Source organism: Neopelma chrysocephalum, unplaced genomic scaffold (assembly GCF_003984885.1).
Source record: "Neopelma chrysocephalum unplaced genomic scaffold, ASM398488v2 Primary Assembly neopelma1_141, whole genome shotgun sequence".
Classification (NCBI taxonomy): Eukaryota; Metazoa; Chordata; class Aves; order Passeriformes; family Pipridae; genus Neopelma; species Neopelma chrysocephalum.
Genome location: NW_020897803.1, coordinates 656,997 through 675,779, shown reverse-complemented (window position 1 = coordinate 675,779; position 18,783 = coordinate 656,997). Strand labels below are relative to the sequence as shown.

Genomic DNA, 18,783 nt, shown 5'->3' with positions numbered 1-18,783 from the left:
TCTAACACTGGTTATTGATGATCTGAGGGGGTCTAACACTGGTTATTCAGAGTCTGAGGGGGTCTAACACTGGTCAGTGACAGTCTGAGCAGGGTCTAACACTGGTTATTGATGGTCTAAGTGGGGTCTAACACTAGTTATTGACGGTCTGAGCAGGGTCTAACACTGGTCACTGACAGTCTGAGGGGATCTAACACTGGTTATTGATGGTTTAAGTGGGGTCTAACACAGGTCACTGACAGTCTGAGGGGTCTCCCCGCCCGGTTCCCATCACTGTCAGCAGAAGGGGCACTCGGAGGCAGGGCTGGGCCGTGGCCAGCAGCCTTTGTGCTCCCTGCTCTGGGGACAAAGCCTGTTTTCGGTGTTTGCAGTGCTCCTCCGAGCCCCCCAGAGGAGCCTGGCAGCCCCTGTTTGCAGGACCCGCCCCAGCAGCACGGAACAGGGGATCCTGCCCACCCACCTCCACGTGGGAAAGGGATGATCAAAGAGCAGGAAAAAGCCCAGAGCGGATGCCAAAAGCAGGAGCTGGATGGAAAGGCTGAAGGGGGGGGGGGGAAATCCGGGATGTGGAGCTAAGCAGAGGTGATTCTTTGTGCTGAAGTACAATAAAGTTGTATAAGAGCTGAACTGTGGTTGCCTCAGCGTTGAATTAGGTCTCCCCATCTCAGCACATGCTGGAATCTGCTTTGCTCCTTTTAACACTCCTGTGGCACAGGGGAACGGCCCAGGCAGAGGAGGCACTGGAATTACAAGAGATACATGAAGACCCAGCTCTGCAAAGTATTTCTCCAGTCACTGTGGCCAGAGAAAGGCCATGGTGGCTTCTCCAAGGACTCAGGTAAGAAGCAGAGGTAGGGGCAAGTCTCCCCACCCGACTTAAAGTACTTTACAGAGCTACTAGTGGTAAAACTCTGTGGTCAATAAGGAGCTCTGGTTCACCTGCTGGTGACACTTTTCTCTCCCTTCACTGAACATGAAAGTGTGAATAACCTCTTCTTGGTACCTTACTTATCCATTAAAATATACCTTTAGAGTCAAACATAACCAAAAACAGCAGCAAAAAATTCCATTTTCTTTTTTTGCCCTTATGGTGGATGACAATTAAAATAAAAAAAAGCGTAGATTTTTAACAAATATTTCTTAAATCTCTCCCACAGTTTTTAAAATGTCACAGTTATGTTTGTCCCCCTGATGGCTGAACTCAGTTGAGGTGACTTTCAATGTACATCTCCCACAGCCTGTGCCAGGGCTTTTCAGCCTCGATTCTTTCAGTCCCCGTGGTCTGCCCCTTGCATGCAAACATGAGCCTTCCTGGGGACAATTCCCTGCTTTGTCTGCAGGGCCTTGGCCAAAGGGAATGGAAATGGGCTTTGCATGGCTCCAGTGCACAACTGGCTGGAGGAGCTGGGAAAGGCATCACTGGGCTGGCACAGACATTTTAGGCTTAAAAAGAGACAGAGGTGTAAAGAGAGTAAATCTGGTCATTTCCATAATGCACAAACTAGAGGTCATTTAACTCAATAACCAGGGGGGAAGTTGCAAACATGCTGAAGTGGATGTTGCCCTTCACGTCATTAATGAATGCCAAAAATTTGCATGGGCTCAGGAAAGCCAAAGATACAAACTTCCCGTGCCTGAAGGGGCTCCAGGAGAGCTGGAGAGGGACCTGGGACAAGGGGTGGAGGGACAGGACACAGGGAATGGCTTCCCACTGCCAGAGGGCAGGTTTGGGTGAGATATTGGGAAGGAATTCTTGGCTGTGAGGGCAGGGAGGCCCTGGCACAGGTTGCCCAGAGAAGCTGTGGCTGCCCCTGGATCCCTGGAAGTGTCCAAGGCCAGGCTGGAGCAACCTGGGATGGTGGAAGGTGTCCCTGCCCATGGCAGGGGGTGGCACTGGATGGTTTTTAATGTCCCTTCCAACCCAAACCATGCTGTGATTCTGTATCTTACTTGCAGCTTCTACTGGTCCTGAAATACTGGATGAGAAAGGTGTTCAACCTGAGCCCAAGCAGCTGGTTTTGGGGTCTAAAAGGCAGGGTTTGCCAAGGGGCTCAGGAAAAACCTGCTCCAAGCTGGAGGACCCAGGAGCAGGCTCTGTTTGAGCTGCTGAGCAGCTCCAGCCTTCACATGAACCCTGTTGGGCTGAGCCCAGTTTGCCTCCCAGAGATGATCTGGCCTGAAACAGCTTTTCTGGCAGAGATGAAGGGATGTGGGGGCTGCACAGAGACCCAAACCAGCTGTCCCCACAAAGATTAAGTGAGTGGAGTGATCCTGATTATGGACCTTTTATTTGAAGGCAGGGAAAACAACAGAGATTTATTCAGGTCAGGGGAATACTGAGCAGCTGATGCTAAATATTTATGTCCAGCTGGGGGATTCCTCAGAATGATATTTCCCCCCCCCCATCTGTAACAAATCTGGCAGCAGACGCTCTCCAGAGCTCATTAATGGAGTGGGAACTGTGTCCATAAATCCAGGCATCAGGACTCGCTTGGGCAGAGCACGGGGCTGGATTTGCTCTGGCTGCAGATGAGATTTTTGACAGTGACTCAGAAGCTTTCCCAGCTCTCATCTGCTGAGACTTTGTCCCTTGCTTCCCTGGCTGCTGACAATTTGCTTTGTAACCAGGGGCCGGAGTGGAGAGCTGCTGTTTTTGATTGCAAAGTCGATACAAGAGATGATAAAAAGGCTCAGAGCTCTCCTCTCTTTCCCTGTTCCCTGCTCCTGACACAGTATTCCTGTTTCCCCAGGAATGGGTCCTCCTCCAGCCTGGGGTGGTGGTGATGCACTAGAGCCCTCCTGAGATCCCTTCCAGCCTGCATTCACTAGGATCCTATGGGACAGCCCTTGGAATTTGTCAGGAGAGGCTGACAAACAACAGAGAGAGCATTTTCCCTGCCCCAGTTGAGGCAAATCCCCTGGAGGCTGAGATACCCTCAAACCCACATGGATCCTCCTGCTGGTATTCTGATTTTTCAGCCTTAACAGCCCCTCTGCCTCAACACCTTCCACCTCAAGGCAGAGGCAGTTTTTTTCTCCTTTGAAAGGGATTTCTTCTCTCAGAGGGTCAACCCCACCCCCCCCACACATCCATCCTGTATTTCCCCCCATAATTCCGGGATATTACAGGGAAATGTTGCTTCCATGAAGGCCAGCGGGGTCAGAATGGAAATGGGGAGATCTCAGCATGAAATCTGTCTGTCCTCCAGCTGATCCACATGGAAAGTGTCAGAGCTGGAGATGGATGGGCTGAGCTTTGCCCAGCCTTGTACAGCCAGAGGGGCCAGCCCTTTGTGTGCAGAGCAGGCCCCAAACCCGGCCCTACAAAAATGCACCTGCAGGTAAAATGAGGATTTCCCACGTGTGCAGAAGAGAAGGAATAAGAAATATTTACTTTCTCTGCTGTCAGGCGGATAAATAAATAAATAAATAAATAAATAAATTTAACCAATTTATTCCAGGAAAAATGTAGTGAAAAACAAGGAAAAAAAATGTGAGGAATAAGATGGGAATGGAGCTGCCCCACCGAGAATTTGTGTGAACAGACCCAGTTTGCCCCCTTCTCCTCCCATAAAGGAAACATCCTTCTTATGCCCAAATCACCCTGGGAAAAGCCCAGCAGAGAGCACTGGTTTGTTTGTTTTCCCCTCTCTCTGAGCAATTATTGTCAGCTGGGTAAGTCAAGCAATGAACTTTCCATCTGAGGGGTTCTCAGTGCATTATTCCACCTGGGAATCACTGCAGGGTGTGTCCATGCACAGAAACATATGGAGATTTTGCTGTTGCTTGACGATTTGACCTATGTTTTTATTGGTCAAGACCAATAAAAAGACATTGAAAAGCGTGAAGTTTCCACAAGAGAGTTTTTCAGGAGGACGGCAATATTTGGCTGTGTTGTCCACGTAATAATAATAATGATAATATTAATAATTCAATCCAGAGTAATTTTGGTTAAAATTCTGCAAACGCTACTTGCTAAACTACTACTACTATGCCTAAAGGTGTGGGTTTTCCCCTAGAAAACAACTGCCATAAACAAGTGTAAAGAGCAACCCGGGGCTTGGTTTGCTTGTGGTGGTGGCTGCAGATATTCCGTGTTGAGGGTGAATGATGTGTTTGTCGGTGGGAGATGACCGAAGATGAGGAGGACCTTCTGCAGGCAGTGAAGCAAGACCAACAGGCCAGAATTTGGGGTATTTGCAGGGCACATGTGCCCTCTCCAGTGGTCAGTGCTGAGGAGTTGCTGCTCATCGGAGCAAGGATCTCATTCCCAGCCCTATTTCCTGGGCAGAAGCGCCATCTGCTGCAAGACCAACACTTCTCCGTCCAAAAGCTCCGTAAAACCCACCTCATTTGGAAAAAAACAGAGGGAAGAGCAGGTGTTTCCCATCTGCTGGACGAGATGAGGCACCTGAGCAAAAAAACAACTTCTGCTTGTAGGGCACGTTGTGTTCCCGTCCCTTTGGGGGTGCTCAGACCCCCTTTCCAGTGCACACAGAGCTCCCAGGATGGTGACACCTGCTTGCTGTAGGATGAACAAGACAACAGGTCTGTCAAAGGGGCCGTGAATGCTAAACTTCCACTTCTGTCAAATCAAACTGGGTTTTTTTTTTTTGGTGGGTAAAAAACCCTACGTGGTTGGAAATTGCCTGTCTGGCTGGGGTGGGAGTGCAGGAACTGCTTCCTGGGGGTGCAGGGGAAATCCAGCTGTGCAGCTCAAAGATTGGTCCCCTCTCTGACTTGCAGGAGGTCTGGAATTTCCCTGTGAGAAGGGAAAAGTGGGGAAAAAGTTTTAATTCAGCCGGTCACACTCCTGCTCAGAGGGGAAACTGAGCCATGAACACAAAGCCATGAATGGGAAAATTTTGTCTAATTCTCCAAAATCACCAAAAGCACCAACACCCCCCCTTTCTCAGCACCTTAATGTGCCACACAAATGCTGAAAGGCTCTGTTGGCTCCAGGATGTGTTTGTGTGGGGTCGAGCTGTTTGCTAAGAGCACCCCAGGGAAAGCCCCAGGCAGACTCAAAAGTGGAACCGTATGGGTTTAATCTGTGCTTGGGTCCCCCTGAGCCCCACTCCAGCTCGTTCCATGGTCTGGAAAACCCTCTTTGGGTGCTGATGTTCCCAAATCCTCCTTGGCCTCACATATTCCAGCTGCTCCTACTGGAATTACTTCTAGAGTCACAGAATGGTTTGGGTGGGAAGGGACCTTAAAGACCATCCCATCCCAACCCTCTGCCATGGGCAGCACACCTTGCACCGGACCAGGGTGCCCAAACATTGTCCCTGCTGATGATTTCGGTGGTTTATCCTTTCCCCCTAATTTATTTCTAAATCTTGTGCAATCTGTTCCTTGTTCTCTTCGCTTTCTGGGGCAGGAGCCCCTTCTTTGCACTTCCAGGGGGTGTGATGTGACCACCTGGGCAATCCCAGGGCCCTTGTCCACGCCTAGGAATTTAAATGCTCTGCTGATCCATGAAATAATCACTGCAAACCCAGCACGGGCAGATCTGAAGCTGCGAGGGACAGGCAGTCCCAGACCAGCCTAAACTGCAGCTGAAAGTTCCTTCACTTTTTGGGGTGTTTTTTGGTGTTCTGCTGAAATCTGGTCTCTTTTTTTTTTTTGCAACCCCACGGTTGTTCCGAGGCGGTGTGGCCAGGACTCCGCTTGCAGTCTCGCCCCTCACCATCGGGTGTCAGCTCAAAACCACCAGTCCTGCTCTCCGTGGCTCTGTTTTTCAGCCCGCTCCCGCTCTGCTTTCCAATAGGATTTTCCCAGCCTGGAAAAAGGGTGTTGTCCTCTTCTCCCCGCTGCCACGGCCATCCTTAAAACTGCCAGTGCAGGCAGAGCTCAGACGGCACAGACAACGGGGGCTTAGAACAAATATGGGCACAGACCTTTTATTAGTGACAGCACAAGGGGGGACAGTTTTAAACTGAAAGACGGGACATCCCTGGGCCTGTCACGAGGACATGGTGGAGCTGGCAAGGAAAGCAAGCACGTCTTGGTCCCTTAAAGACAAGAGCTGACTCCTGGACCAAGTACAGGACCCAAGTTTGCAGCGGGGTGGATTTTTTGCCCCGAGGATTCCGAGGGGGACGTGCTGTGCTGTCCCAGCTCCTCCTGGGTGGTGCTGTGCCAGCCCTGGAGATGCAGACGGGGGGGTTTTGGTGTCCCGAAAATCCTCCCCAGGCCATCGGGAAGGGAGGGAGTCGTTCCATCCCTGTCTTATTCCCCTGTGAGGCAGCAAAGGCTCCGGAACGAGGTGTCTCCATCAGTCACCCCTCAGTTACCCCCGACTGACTGACTCCTCTCCTGTCTCCTTTCTCCTTCTCCTCCCCTTTCCTGTCATTAATTGCACTTCTCCCAAATTCAGTCGGCTGGGCCAGAGAGGGGAAGGAACGTTTTCCTGAGCTGGGTTTACCCCCCTGAGAGACCCCTCTCCCCCTGCCATCTGCTCACACAAGCGCTCTGGGCTCTCCTCCCACCCACCCTCTCCACGGCATAATGAGGTCTCTGCTCCCTAATTAGCCCTAATAGCACGCTGATTCCCTAGCCATGGAAAGAACAGGGGAAAAGGGCTGCAGGGTGAGGAGTGGGAAGAGAACTTGTCCTCGAATAGCTGTTTGTATCCACAGGGGCTGCCACAGAGCAGACTGGGAATCGGGAGAACATTGTATGGGGCTTTTTTTTGTTTGTTTGTGTCACTTCTCTGAGTTTTGAGGTTTTGGGAGGGGATTTGTTTGCACTGGACCCTCACACCCAGAAGGAGATTTCTGGTGCAAACACAGGACCCACGTTAGTGTTTGCACTGCACGGGTGGAGGTGGTGGGGTGATGTGGGGCTGTCACCCCGCTGGGGACCAAAGGCACGCAGGGATTTGGGACACAAGGTTGTGGGGGTTGCATTTCTCCTTCCCTGTTTTCAAGGGGATCCTCTGGAGCTGAAGAAGCAACTCTCTGCAACCCTGGCCTTTCTTTGGGGTCTCAGTTACTTCAAAAAGAAGAAACCTACCCACCACTCATTTTTTCTTCCCTTGCCCACCCCCTTTTCTTTCCCCTCCTTTTTTTTTTTGAGAGCTGTGAAGGGAATTAAATTTCTTAAACAATAGGATCTTTTGGTGCCTGCGGGTTTTATCCCCACATTTATATGGTTGTTCTCTGTTTCCCTCCAGCTCCCCACCTTCCCCTGTGTATGGATTTCTGTGGGGTGCTGAATACAGAAGGAGGGAGAAGGACTAAAAAGTCCTTTCCTGTGGCTACCAAAGCAGAGGGACATGAAAGGAGAGGGAAGAGCCCAAAGGGGAGGCTGGGGCAGGTGGCTCCAGGATGGCCAAGGATGCAAGGAGAACATATTGCCTCCTCCTCTTCACAGCATGGGCACGAGGGCGATTTTGAGACCATTTCTACAGAGGTTTTTTTCAGCCACCAAACCCCTGCATTACACTTTTTTTAACATATCCTGGAGCTTGCACAGGCTGTTGGAATTAGAGCAGGGCACGAGCACAGGTATCTGACCCAGAGCAAACAGGGAACAGGCCACGGCCTCCAACGTGATTTAACCCACAAGTTCATCAATGTTTAAGCCCCACCCCAGGTACTGAGAGTAAAATTGCTCTCAGTTTTACTCAGGTGGGGCAGATAAATGGTCTCAAATGCACCCAGGAATCCTGCAACACCTACAGGGGGGGAATCCCACTGGGGGACAGATGTTGGTGAGCATCTGTTTGGTGGCAGGGGTGTGTGGAGGAATGACAGATGGACTGGCATGTGGGAGAAGAGGCTGCTGATGGCATGCTTTCCAAGCTGCTTGTTTTCCTTTGTCTGCCACAGGTTTTGCTGCTCCTGTGTTTATCCTGGAGAAGCAAAGGACCTCTCCCTGGATATGGGGTTGGTTTGCTCTCTGCCAGCAAAGTGGAACTCAAAGCAAGGGAAGTCTGGTTGCTCATGCCTGTAGTTGGTCTTCAGATGCTGCCAAGAGCAACCTGAGGAGCCATTTTCTGGGGGACACTGGGAAGAGTTAATGGGGAGGGACTGAATTCCAGCCTAAAATCCATCTCCCCAGAGCATCACCCTCTTGGGATCACAGAGTAGCCCAGGCTGGAAGGGTCTGGACTAGGTGGTCTTCAGGGTCCCTTCCAACCCAAACCATTCTGTGGTTCACGTGCCTGTGCCTGCAGCCAGTGTTTCTGCAGGGCTGGTTTCCAGAGAAATATTATAATTTAAATTAACTGCACGGAAAACTGCAGGAAAGAAATGTCTTGCTGAGAGAGGTTGTGCAGATGATAAAAAGAAAGCATGGCATGGTTAAGAAATAGGATCATTCTTTGTTTAAAAAAACCCCACATAAAATGTTATAAAAAGAACCATATAAAATGCCTTTTAAAAAACACATAAAATTTAAGCTTAAACTGCTAAATCCAGCAAGGTAATTGGTGTGACAGGGCACGGCAGGATTTGTGAGAGGTCAGATCCTTCTCTTTGCCTGCCCAGACTGCAGCCCAGGCAGAGCTGGGGGGCTGGAATGGGAATGAATCACCACTGGGCTTTGCAGGCAGCTGTGGGTTCAGGGGTGGAGAACATCTGTCCGGTCCCCATCCAACACTCATCTCCCTCAGCCCTGACAGCTCCTCTGGTTTATGAATTCACTGACTGCTGCTGACCAGAGCCAGAGCCGTGACAAAAGAGGACAATGAGGGACCTCTGCCAGCACAAACGCCCAGAGCCTGCAGCAGCTGAGACAGGCTGAACACATTTGTGAGAGGGGATGGGGATGGAGAGGCCCAGATGGTCCCCAGCCACAACAGAGCACTCCTTGTGTGGATTCCCACTCGGAACGGGCTCGTGGCTGGGTCTGTAGGGAGGCAAACCTTGTGAACATGGGCTCCTTGGGGAAGCTCAGCCAGCACAATCCAGCTTCACCCTGATTTTCCAGCCCCTGGGTATTTGCAGGGCTTGTGTTGGCTTTCCCTTTTCATTTGCTCCATGTTTACAAGGTGCTGGATGCTCCCACCAACCTGGGGTTGCCCAGAGGGCCAAGCTCCCTCCCGGGCAAATCCTGCAGTGCTTTGTCATGTTTCAAGGGGGAATTAAGAGTCATGGTTTCCACTAAGCCTCTGCTGGGTCAAGGCTTCCTCTCTGCCTTCTGCTGTGGTGGTAGAAGCAATTCACAGACTCTCCCTCAAAGGGAGGGGAAATCCCGGCTATAAAATCACCCCAGTCATTAAACTGCGGGTGATCAGCCTGCAGAAGGTGTTGTGAGGGTGTCAGCCGTGTTTAACAGCATCTGCATGGGATTGATGGCTCTGCCCTGGGCCATCACCAGTGAAATTACCCCTAGAAATAGGCAGGTCTGAGCAGAAGGGGCTCATGAGGCGAAGCACAGGCTCTGCTGCACTGACCCACTGTTAATTTGTGCTTCCTGCACCACTAAAGAGCTGCAAAGCCACGAGAAGGGGTTTCACAGAGCAGAAACCAAGTGTGTTGTGCATTAACCCATTGCTGGAGTCTGGAGACATCACCAAGGGCTGGTCCTGACTACCAGCAGTACCCGAAAGCTAACGTAGAATTGTAGAAATTATCTTTAGATTGATTTTTAAAATTAATTTTTGCAGTCATCACTGTTCTGTTCTAGAGCAATAAACTTATTTCTGGCAGGGGAGAATATTCTGCTCATTTCCCCCAAATTCATCCAGACTATTGCATCGACTGGAGCAACCTGGGCTGGTGGAAGGTGTCCCTGCCCATGGCAGGGGGGTGGAATAACATGACTTTTAAGGTCCCTTCCCTCCCAAACCCTTCTATGACTCCATGATTCCTTTAAAAATGGTGTCTTGGAGGAATTCAGCAGCCAGGTTTCCCCACTGAGCAAAACACCTGAAGCAAATCTTGCCCATGGAAATATTCAATGACCACAACCTGAGCTTGGCTTTCTCGTAGGCTCAGAGCAATTTCCCCAGAATATCAGGAAAATATATGGCCTTTCTTGAGGCAGCAGGAGCACCGTCATAAATCCAGGTTTTAATTGACTTGCAGACATTTGCCACCATTTCAGATTCGGTTTTCCTGGTGAGCTGTGGTCACATTGCTAACAGTGATGCAGGGAAATGAAAAGGAAATCAGAATACAGAACCAGGCACATATTAGACCACGAATATTCATCAGTGAATCACAACAATGAAAAGGAAATGAGTCACAACCCTAATGCCCCGAGGAGCAGCCAGAACACAGCTTGATCAGAATCTCCAAGGACCAAATCTTTGACTTAGAGATGAGTTTTTTCCCCCCAAAGTGTCCATATTAATAAATGGGTAAAATATGACCAACTCTGAGCTCGTTGTTATAACTGGGTTGAGGAATGCACAGGAGCTGGTCCCAAGCACCTCTGGAGTGTCCTGGGAAGGGGTTTTTCCAGCTGAAACAGTGGGAAATGTTTCTGATAAGGAGCACTCCTGAAAAGCCCATTCCACACGTGGGGAAACTGAGGCAGGCAGTGGGTGACTTTCCCAAAATTCCAAAGTGAGTCAGCCCTTTCCCAGGCACAGCTGAGCTGCAACTGTTCAGTTGAGTGCAGTTGAACTGATGGTTCCTGAGTGGCAGCTCCTGCTGGGAGGCACAGGATGGTGTCAGAGCCACTGCTGGAGAGACAGACTGACAAAGGAGGGATGGATGACTCTTCCCAGGGTGTGTTTTATTCCCTGCTGCTGCCTGTTCCTGGACAACTCGCTGCTGCTGCATTTCAATTTAAAACATGGGGGGTTTTTGAGTCACTGGAAAGGGGTTAAATTGACTGGTTTTGCTTTGTTTTCAGCAGAGTAGATTAGATTTATTTTTAATTCACCTGTCTCTCTGCAGTCATTATCTGCTTTCCAGCTGAGTTGCTAATGAGTGTCAGGACCATCATCTTACTGATGGAGAAACTGAGGTTTGGGCAGTGGCTGTGACATTCCCCAGGGCATGGGGAGGGAATATTGCTGGGATCTGAAATCCCTGGAGCTGGTTCCTGTGCTGCAGCCCCGAGCCAGTCACGGGGAAATTGCACTCCATAGGCACAGTGTGACTGACTGCTCTTGCACACTTCCCTGGCAATGGCTTTTCTGAAGGCTAATTAGCATGGAAAACCAATCCCAGAAGCGAGGGAGAGAGGTAATGATCCATGTGGCAAAGCAGCACGAGCAGGGGACCCCCAGGCCGAGCGGTCAGGCAGAAACTCAGCAGGCTTTGGGCTGCTTTAGTGAGGGGCCAGGCTGAAAACATCAACCAGCATTTATGGAGGCAGAAAACAGGAGGTTTTCTCAGGGAAAACTGCAGCACAATATATTTCCACAGGTTGGAAACTGGAATCAGGGGTGCTTACACAAGGGTGGCCAGTTTTGCATGGACTGGGTTGCAGCTCTGGAGCTCTTCAGCCCAAGGGAGCTGCCAGGAAAGATGGAGAGGGACTATTTACAGGGGCCTGGAGGCACAGCACAAGGGGGAATGGCTTCCCACTGCCAGAGGGCAGGGTTAGATGGGATAATGGGAAAGAATTCTTGGCTGTGAGGGTGGGGAGGCCCTGGCACAGGTTGCCCAGAGAAGCTGTGGCTGCCCCTGGATCCCTAGAAGTGTCCAAGGCCAGGCTGGAGCAACCTGGGCTGGTGGAAGGAGGTGGGACTGGATGGTTTTTAAGGTCCCTCCCAACCCAAACCATTCCATGATTCTCTATCTTGTTCTGCTGGTGATGCTCAGGGTGAGGTGGGTGGACATGGGACCATCCCAAAGAGAGCTGAGGGGTTTTTTTTACTCTTTCAAAAAAGAAAAGGAGCTTGGAAATTGCAGAGTGACACTTTGCATTTACGAGCTGCTCCTTTAGGTTGCAAATGCAGGTATTTGAAAGCTACAAAAAGCCGAAATGAGATGTGACAGCTGCTTATGCAACTGCAGTTGTGCCAGGGGTGCGTGTTTGCTCAGCCCATCATTTCAGTCACATCCTGCCTTCCCCACAGTCCTTCTGCCTCAATTAATGCCCAGAGATGATTGGGGACAAACCAAGCCTCGGGAGAACCACACAGTCTGGATCATCCCACCTCTCCAGGCTTGGCTGCAACCATAAAATGTTGATTGAGCACCATGCTCTCACTGCCAGAGCTAGAGAGGCAGCCAGCGTGGGCCAGGACAGGGGTGCCAGGAGCTGCAGTGGTACCTCACCACCCTTCCCAGGCAGCAGAGCGTGGGCTGGGCTGGGCAGCTGCTGCTCTGCTCATCCCTGGCCAGTATTGACATATTTAAACCCGACGTGGAGCAGAAAAACACAACCAGATGTTGGCTGCTATTGTGTGACAGGACACCTGATCCTGCAGGACCCACTGTTCCCTCTGCTCTGGGGACTGACATTTACCCCGTGGCACCCCCCCATCTCCACCCTGGGGGTTCTTGGAACAGCCCACGCTCTCCCAGCGTGCTTATTAATTTATTAATTTATTAACCAGCCCTCCACCCCTGCTCCAGCTGCCCCGGGGTGATGCTGCCTCTTGGAAACTGGATCCACACCTGGAGACATGGCAAACCCAGGGCCTGGGGAAGCCAAATCACCACCCAACCAGGGGCAGGTGCTGGATCCCAGGTAAAAGATCAAAACAGCGTGGTTTGGGGCAGTAAAAGGGGAGTAAAGGGCCTTTAGGACCTCTCTGGAGCTGCCCACCTGAGATTCTGCTCAAAAGCAAGGAGGGGTGTGCTGTGACCTCCCCTCTTCAAGGCCAGCCTGGATGGGGCTTGGAGAAACCTGGTCTAATGGAAGGTGTCCCTGCCCATGGTAGAGGAGTTGGAACTAAATGGTCTTTAAGCTTCCAACCCAACCCATTCTATGATTCTATGATTCTATGATTCTATGGTTCTATGATTCTATGATTCTACGATTCTATGATTCTCTTCCCCATCTTCTCTTCCCCATCATCTCTTCCCCTTCTCTTCTGTCTCCTTTCCACACCAGCCCTCTGCTTAATCTGCTGCAGAGAAGGAAGATGTTCACTCATATTTGACATTTTGGTAGAAATTGAAAAAGATGGGATGAATCTGACATCCATCCAGCTCCATCCCCACTAATAACAAAGGGGAAAACACCACAGAATCACAGAATTGGTTAGGTTGGAAAAGCCCTCTGAGATCATTGAGTCCAACCATTCCAAGGCCACATTGACCCATGTCCCCAAGTGCCACATCCACAGGGCTGTTAAATCCCTCCAAGGATCAGACTCCACCACTGCCCTGGGCAGCTGTGCCAGGGCTGGACAGCCCTTTTGGCTCAGAAATTTTCCCTCATATCCAATCTAAACCTCCCCTGACCTAAGCTGTCATTTGCTTTAAGTGAGGAATCTCCCAAACTGGCCAGTGAAGCCTGTGAACTGCGGGCCAAGGCTGCAGAGCCAGGCAGGAAAACCAGGTGGACAAAGCAAATGTCACCACGTAAAAGCACTGATGTGACTTGGGACGGGTCTTCCAACGGCCAGGAAACTTTTATTTGCAACAAACAGCGGGATATGGCGAAATCCTGATTTCACACTGAGGCAAACAACGTGCCCAGGCTGCACATCTGTGTATGGATGACCAGGGTGAGGTGGCACCATTGTGAAAACTCGTGCATTTATGCACAGAGAAGGTGCAGAGCTGTTGTGGTGATCGTGGACACGCAGATCCATGTTAAACAGACCCCCTGCTATATAAAGGGGGGCTCAGCAGTTCCCCTCGCCTCATGAAAGGGAGAAATATTCACTGCCAAGCAACACCTGAGCAACTCGCCGGGCAGAAATGGCTCCAGGTACTTTTTATTTCGGTTTTCAGGGATTTGCCAGTGCTGCCATGTGTGGGGGGTGATGGGAGGTGAGGATGGGGTGGTATTGTGGTGGGACACACTCTGGGACAGCCCTAACTTAAAGCATGGCAACTTATAAACCAGTGACAAAGAATACCTTTCCCTGCAGTGTGACTTTAATCCATGAACCTAAACAGGGCATGGAGAACGTGAAGAACAAGGCCAAGCCAGTTACAGTTGTTGTTATTAGCATAAATGTTGGCAGGGATATTAAAATTTATATTCCAAGCTTCAGAGAAGGATCAGCATGATGCCTGAATTTTGGGGAGGGCTGAGGGAAGAGGACCCCTCAGCCATGGAGAGAAGAGAGTGGGAATGAATTCCCCTCCTCACACAGTGGCCCCAGGCCTGCTGACCCTTTCGGCTTTGCTGCAGGGTCCTGGTTGTCTCCTCTGGCCATCGCTGTGATCACGGTGGGGCTGCAGTGGGCACAGCCAGCTGCCACCTTCCCAGCCATGCCCCTGGCCAGCCTGTTTGCCAACGCTGTGCTGAGGGCTCAGCACCTTCACCTCCTGGCTGCCGAGACCTACAAGGAGTTCGTAAGTGCTGGGGCCTCCCTCTGCCTGAGCTCGATGGCTTGGGGATGTGTGACAGGGACCTCTCAGCCATTGCTGTGCCCTCTCTCTGCTTCCCAGGAGGCTGAGGGGTGTGAACAGGGTAGGACTGCACCCTGTTTCCCCCTCTCAGCTCTCTGATCCTGCACACTCCCCTTCCCGGGCACAGATATTTTGCCAGACTTTCCTGTCAGAGTCACCTTTTGCCCTGGAGAGTCTGAGTGCTTAAACCCCTCCCGTTTCTGCTGCTGCCAGGATCTGCCACCAGCTCTCCCTTTGGCAAGAGCTGTCCTTGGGGGCCATTTCCTCCTTGGGAGAGCCCGGTCCTGGTGGTTTGTGTTCACCTTGGCTCAGTGAGAGGAAGATCCTTAGGTCCAGTAGCTATTGTGCCAACACAATATTCCTGCTTCCCACCTGCCCACCCTGTCCTGAGGCACCTTCGTGTCTCACATCTACTTCTTGCCAAGAGTAACCACTCAGGACAGCTTGGGAAGGTCTTCCAGAGGACGTGGGCAACATGTCTGGGTGTGTCTGGGCTGTCTCCACAGGAACGCACCTACATTCCAGAGGACCAACGGCACACGACCAAGAATTCCCAGGCAGCGTTTTGTTACTCGGAAATGATCCCTGCTCCCATGAAGAAGGACGATGCCCAGCAGAAATCCGTAAGTCCTCACCCTCAGGGCAAGCACAGACCTGGCTGAGGAGCCCAGCTGTGCCTCAGGGCAGGAACAGAGGGTTTCCACCTGTGCACACTTGGGTGCTTCATCCCTGATATAACCTTGGTTACCCTATAAATCACATTCCCTTCCCAAGGATGAGAAAAGCTGTTGTCTGCACAGGACACAGGTGGTGCTCCCCAGCCTGAAAACTTGGTGTCTGCTGAAGCTGCAGGAGCCGTGGCACATCCCTGGGTCACCTCCAGGCTGTTCCAGAGGCAGCAGGACACCCCACCAAACACATCCCCCCCACAGCTTTGAGCCTTTCGTGTCTTATTTTCAGGACATGGAGCTTCTCCGTTTCTCCCTGGCTCTCATCCAGTCCTGGCTGACCCCGGTGCAGTACCTGAGCAAGGTGTTCACAAACAACCTGGTGTTTGGCACCTCAGACAGAGTGTATGAGAAGCTAAAGGACCTGGAGGAAGGGATCCAGGCCCTGATGAGGGTAAGTCACAGCACGTAGTGTGATTATAGGATAACAGATTTCCCCCAGACACGGGGCACTCAGCTCCTGGGGATCCAAGGACCATGAGAAATCTCCCCACCTTCCACTCTGAAGGCCAGTGGTGTCCTGTGGACTTTGCTCACCTTTAGATAGTGAGATCATGACACCCCCCTGCACAGGATAAAAGAACACAGAACAGATGTTAACACCCATCCCAGAGCAGAACTGATCAGGAATCACAACAGTCAACACCCAGAGTCCACCCAAACCCAGCAACAAAAAATTATTCAGTGGCTTAAATCCACTGGAGTAACAGCAACATAATTTTTGCTACATCTCTGTGCAAAATACTCGGAAATGGGGCAAATTTCCTCCCTCCCTGCAGCCTGTGCCCAGCTCTGTTCTCACTGCAGCATCCCCCCTGCGTCACTGCCCTTCCTGCAAACACAAACACTCAAAAATACGTTTGAAATACGCTTTAAGGGTGGGGGGGAGAAACCCCTGAGCTCATCTAAAGCTCAGGAGGAGCCTTGGCACTGGGCCTGTGGAGGAGGATCAGAGAATCCCAGAATCACTGAGGTTGGAAAAGCCCTCCAAGGTCACTGAGTCCCCCCTGTGCCCGATGCCCACCTTGGCACTGAGTGCCATGTCCAGGCCTTCCTTGGACACCTCCAGGGGTGGGGACTCCAAACCTCCCTGGGCAGCCCCTGCCAGTGTTTTTCTGCGAAGAAATTCCTCCTGCTGTCCAACCTGAAACACCTCTGGCACAGCTTGAGGCTATGTCCTCTTGTCCTGTCCCTTTTCCCTGGGAGCAGAGCCCGACCCCTCCCCAGCTCCCCCCTCCTGTCAGGGAGTTGCAGAGCCAGAAGGTCCCCCCTGAGCCTCCTTTTCTCCAGGCTGAGCCCCCCCAGCTCCCTCAGCTGCTCCTGGTGCTCCAGCCCCTTCCCCAGCTCCGTTCCCTTCCCTGGACACGCTCCAGCCCTTGCCTGAGGGTCCCAGAACTGCCCCCAGGGCTGGAGGTGCCCCAGCAGTGCCAGCACAGGGACAGGCAGTGCCCTGTGGGTCACACACCTCAGGTACCACCCGGGCTCGTGTCCATCCACTGCCACCAGCACCCCCGGGGCCTTTCCCAGCTTCCCACCCGCTCTGTCCCAATCCTGGAGCGTGGGGGGGTTGTGGTGCCCCAGCCCCTTGTCCCTCGTCCCCCAGGAGCTGGAGGACCGGAGCCCGCGGGGGCCGCAGATCCTCAGGCCCACCTACGAGAAGTTCGACGTGCTGGTGCGCAGCGAGGACGCGCTGCTGCACAACTACGGCCTGCTGGGCTGCTTCAAGAAGGACCTGCACAAGGTGGAGACCTACCTGAAGGTCATGAAGTGCCGGCGCTACGGGGACGGGAACTGCGCCGTCTGAGCCCGGCCGGGCGGCTCCCACCCCGCTCCGGCCCCTCGCCGGCCACGGCTGCCCCCCGCTCCTCGGAGAGAGACCCGCAGAATAAACCTGCTACCGCCAACCTGCCTCTGGGTTTTGGGGGGGCACGGCCCATCGTGGAGGGGGGCTGGGTGGTTTTGGGGCTTGAGGTGTGGATTCGGGGGATAAGGGAGCGTATTTGGGGCCTGGGCAGGCGGGGAGCGGATTTCGGGGTAGGTTTGGGCTGGGGAGTAGGTTGGGACTGCGGGTGGATTTGAGGCTGGCGGGCAGATTTGGGAGTAGATTTGGGGATGGGGAGTGGATTAGGGTCTGAATGGGGAGGACTTCAGGCTAGGGGGTGCAGATTTGGGGCTGCAGGGTGCATTTGGTTCTGAAAGGGCAGGATTTGAGGCTACGAGGTGCAGATTTGGGGCTGGAGGGTGGATTTGGGTCTGAATGGGGAGGACTTGAGGCTATGGGGTGTAGATTTGGGGCTGCAGGGTACATTTGGGTCTGAGGGGGGTGGATTTGAGGCTAGGGGTGCAGATTTGGGGCTGGAGGGTGCACTTGGTTCTGAGGGGCATGGATTTGAGGCTAGGGGGTGCAGATTTGGGGCTGGAGGGTGGATTCGGGTCTGAGGGGGGAGGATTTGAGGCTATGGGGTGCAGATTTGGGACTGGAGGGTGGATTTGGTTCTGAAGGGGCAGGATTTGAGGCTATGGGGTGCAGATTTGGGGCTGGAGGGTGCACTTGGTTCTGAGGGGCATGGATTTGAGGCTACAGGGTGCAGATTTGGGGCTGGGGTGTGGATTTGGCACTGGGGGTAGGTTTGGCAGTAGATTGGGTAGAGATTTGGCACTGGGGGGGTGGATTTCAGACTGGAAAGGACGAGGTTGTAGCTAAGCATGTGGATTTGGGACTGGGGGGTAGACTTTGGCAGGAAAGAGCAGAGTGCAATAAAGAATAAAGTGCAAGAACAAGAAGGATGGGCTTGTGCCACCAATGTCAGGAGAAGACTTTCCAGAGACATCTCTTGTATGGCAAAGGTGCTGGTGTTACCATAAATCAGCAAATAAGAAACCCCTCAGACTCAAGTTGCGAGCATTAGTGGGCAGGGATTCAGGGAATTCCAGAGGCAGGGGAAAGCAGGAAAACTGGGGAGGACAGGCTCTCAAAAACGTGGCTGCTGGCACAGACCTGCACGTGCATGGAGAGGAAAGGAAGGGACTTTTGCCATTAGGAAAAATAAAAATAATTGCAAGTGAGAATCGTAAATGAGAATTGTTAAGCGTAAATGCAGTTTTTATTTTCTGAAAAAAAAAAATTGCCTACATAAAATACTGGTTTACAATTGTAAATTGTAAAAAAAAAAAAAAAAGATAGAAGGTTAGGCCCATTGGATCTGCAGGGATTTGGGACTGGGGGAGTGGATTTGGGTCTGGAAGGGGCGGATTTGGGACTGGTGGAGCGGATTTGTGGCAGTGGGAGCAGATTTGGGTCTGGAAGGGGTGGATTTGGGACTGGTGCAATGGATTTGCAGCAGTGGGAGTAGCTTTAGGTCTGGAAAATGTGGATTTGGGACTGGGGGAGCGAATTTGCGGCAGTGGGAGCAGCTTTGGGGCTGGAAGTGGCGGATTTGGGACAGGTGCAGTGGATTTGCAGCAGTGGGAGCAACTTTGGGGCTGGAAGGGGCAGATTTGAGGTTGGAAGGGGCAGATTTGGGTCTGGAAGGGGCAGCTTAGGGGCTGGAAGGGGTGAATTTGGGACTGGTGCAGTGGATTTGTGGCAGTGGGAGCAGATTTGGGGCTGG

The 18,783-nt window shown here is 52.0% G+C and overlaps 2 protein-coding genes across 2 annotated transcripts in view; both read left to right on the top strand.

Moving 5' to 3' along the window:
* The window catches only part of KLHL35 (kelch like family member 35), a 20,815-nt gene extending 10,314 nt beyond the window's left edge, over positions 1–10,501 (top strand). Inside the window, exon 8 of the mRNA XM_027699818.1 lies at positions 10,492–10,501. The gene's annotated coding sequence lies outside the window, so the exon portion shown is untranslated. The remainder of the gene's footprint in view (positions 1–10,491) is intronic.
* Positions 10,502–13,723: 3,222 nt separating this feature from the next.
* LOC113975619 (somatotropin-like) lies at positions 13,724–17,076 on the top strand. Its single transcript, XM_027699823.1, has 5 exons — positions 13,724–13,794; positions 14,224–14,387; positions 14,951–15,067; positions 15,405–15,566; positions 16,776–17,076. Exons 1-5 carry the CDS (start codon positions 13,785–13,787, stop codon positions 16,974–16,976), a joined length of 654 nt encoding a protein of 217 aa, XP_027555624.1. The 5' UTR covers positions 13,724–13,784; the 3' UTR covers positions 16,977–17,076.
* The last annotated feature ends 1,707 nt before the right edge of the window (positions 17,077–18,783 follow it).